A 2,500-nucleotide genomic window follows, 5' to 3' on the forward strand; every position below is an offset into this window, starting at 1 on the left:
GTTATTATTATTAAAATAACAACAACAATAATAACAATATTAATAATAATGATAATAATGATAATAATAATAATAATGATAACAATGATACTAATCATAATATTATTATCATCATTATTATCATCATTATTATCATCTTCAGTATCATTATCATTGTCATTATTATTATCTTCAGTATCGCTATTATCCTCATTATTATCATTATAACGAATAGTAATGAGATAATGATAATGATAATAAATATGACGATAGTAATAATGATGATAATAATAATAATAATAATAATGATAATAATAATATTAGCAGTAATAACAATAATAACAATAATATTTACTGATATCAATATCACCATTATCATTGCTATCATTATTATTAGTATGATTATTATCATAATCACTACTATTATCACAAAGTGTCATTACAATTATCAATATTATTTTGATAAAAATGATGATGATATAGACAATGAAAATTATATTGATAATGATATCAATAATAACGTTAATGATAATAATAATGATTGATTAATCAGACTCATTACTATTGTATGATCATTGTCATTATTCCGTCATCATTATTATCATCCTCTTTATCATCATTAATATTCATAATTATCATTATTATCATCATCCTCTTTATCATCATTAATATTCATAATTATCATTATTATCATCATCCTCTTTATCATCATTAATATTTATAATTATCATTATTATCATAATCGTCATAATTATCATAATCGTCATAATTATCATAATCGCAATCATCGTTTTCGTCATCATTATTATCATTATCCTCGTTATCAGCATTGACATTATCATTATTATTATAATCGTCATCATTATCATAATAATAATCATCATTATCATTATCATAATCATCATTATCATCATCTTTATCATCATGACGCGATGAGTTGGTGACATCACTGCCTGTTCTCTCCCCACAGAATTCACGGCGCTGATGGAGGCAGCGAGAGCGAAGCACATCGACATCCTGCGGCTTCTGATAGATAACGGAGCGGACTTGGAAGTGGCGAGAACGAATGGTTAATATTTTCTTTGTTTTTTCTGTTCCAAGGAGAGGCGTGTAAAGATGTTTCAGCTATGCTATAGGGTGTATGATTATTTCCCTTTTAAAATTCAGAAAAAAAGCTAAAAGAAATACATCTCAGCCTTCCTCTACCACAGTCCTTCTTTGTTCTTAAAAACAAGTGGGGGATTTATCAAAAGTTAAAATAAAGATATCTGTTTATAGACATAGAACCACCTTTCCTCACGTCTACTGTAATAACTCAAACACTCAGCTCTCTACCTTGCCGACAAAACCACTGAAAATCACTCTTGCGCCTCAGCCACAGGAGCTCAGCAGCTCTGAGACTCTGGAACTATCTTGGAAGGAAGGGCCGGGAACCTTTCACTATCACCTCGATACGGGAATCTCTATGTTGTAAAACATTACAAAAAAAAAAAAAAAAAAAAAAAATCTGAACTCATTAAGTAAAGAAGGCATAGTGTATGGGGCCGTGAGGGATGTGGACAGGTAGCTACTTCGAGGTTACTCCTGTCGAGAAGTGGCAGCTTTGGTAGCTTAACTATCTCTGAGTAAAGGGGCGTGAATATTGTTACCTGATGTGTGCCAGATGCCACATACATCAGGTATTAATACATAAACAAAGAAATTAGTAGAGTATCGCCAGAGCAGCAGGGGCTGAAATGAATAACCGAGGTAACTGAGTTTCCCCCCAACTTTCCAGCCTCCTCCTACGTCACTAGAACTGTCACTTTGTATGCCTGACGAATGCCACTTCTTTACTTTTGTCCCGCAGGCGACACGGCTCTAACCATAGCGATTTTCGAAGATTCTCTTGAAGTGGCGTGCACCTTGGTGGAGAACGATGCTAGTACAGTTGATGTTGATTTTGGTATGTATGATTTATCAAAGAAAAGGTGTTACTTCAGAAAATGATATACGTAGATTACAAGTTTAAACGTTTTAATTAATATGGTGAGAGTAAGATGAAATCGTTTCTCTTTCGCAGGTACGCTGACTGGGCTGTGCTTTTCGAGCGGCAATATTTACAATGAGGGCAAGGAATGGTCAGTGACAAGGGTTATTACACTTACAATCAGGCATGGACACACATACACAGAGCCATAATGGACACATACATGGGTATATCTATCTATCTATATAGATTGATAGATATACAGATATAGATAATAATATAGATATACTTGAACACTCGTTTAAAAAGTGTCTATACTATTTCTGACTTAACAATATCATATCATTAGAAGGTGCCCATGGATGCCCAAACATTCCCATTGTGTGGATGGGACTGCTTTCCTGGACGAGGTAAAATGGTTCCGGTCGGGGAACACCATGGCCCTCACTGATGGTAGAAACGCCTCGTTCAGTCTGATTGGTGCAGCGTAATGCCGGATGTTGCCAGCAAAACATAAGAAGTCCACATCTCTTGCAGCAGTTATGGCCTGTT

The 2,500-nt window shown here is 34.0% G+C and overlaps 1 protein-coding gene across 1 annotated transcript in view; it reads left to right on the forward strand.

The window, feature by feature from the left end:
* The window catches only part of LOC125032038 (ankyrin repeat domain-containing protein 39-like), a 5,293-nt gene extending 3,916 nt beyond the window's left edge, over positions 1-1,377 (forward strand). The window contains exons 4-5 of the mRNA XM_047622999.1: positions 950-1,048; positions 1,307-1,377. Coding sequence (XP_047478955.1) covers positions 950-1,048; positions 1,307-1,377 — 170 coding nt within the window. The remainder of the gene's footprint in view (positions 1-949; positions 1,049-1,306) is intronic.
* The last annotated feature ends 1,123 nt before the right edge of the window (positions 1,378-2,500 follow it).

Source organism: Penaeus chinensis, chromosome 14 (assembly GCF_019202785.1).
Source record: "Penaeus chinensis breed Huanghai No. 1 chromosome 14, ASM1920278v2, whole genome shotgun sequence".
Taxonomy (NCBI): domain Eukaryota; kingdom Metazoa; phylum Arthropoda; class Malacostraca; order Decapoda; family Penaeidae; genus Penaeus; species Penaeus chinensis.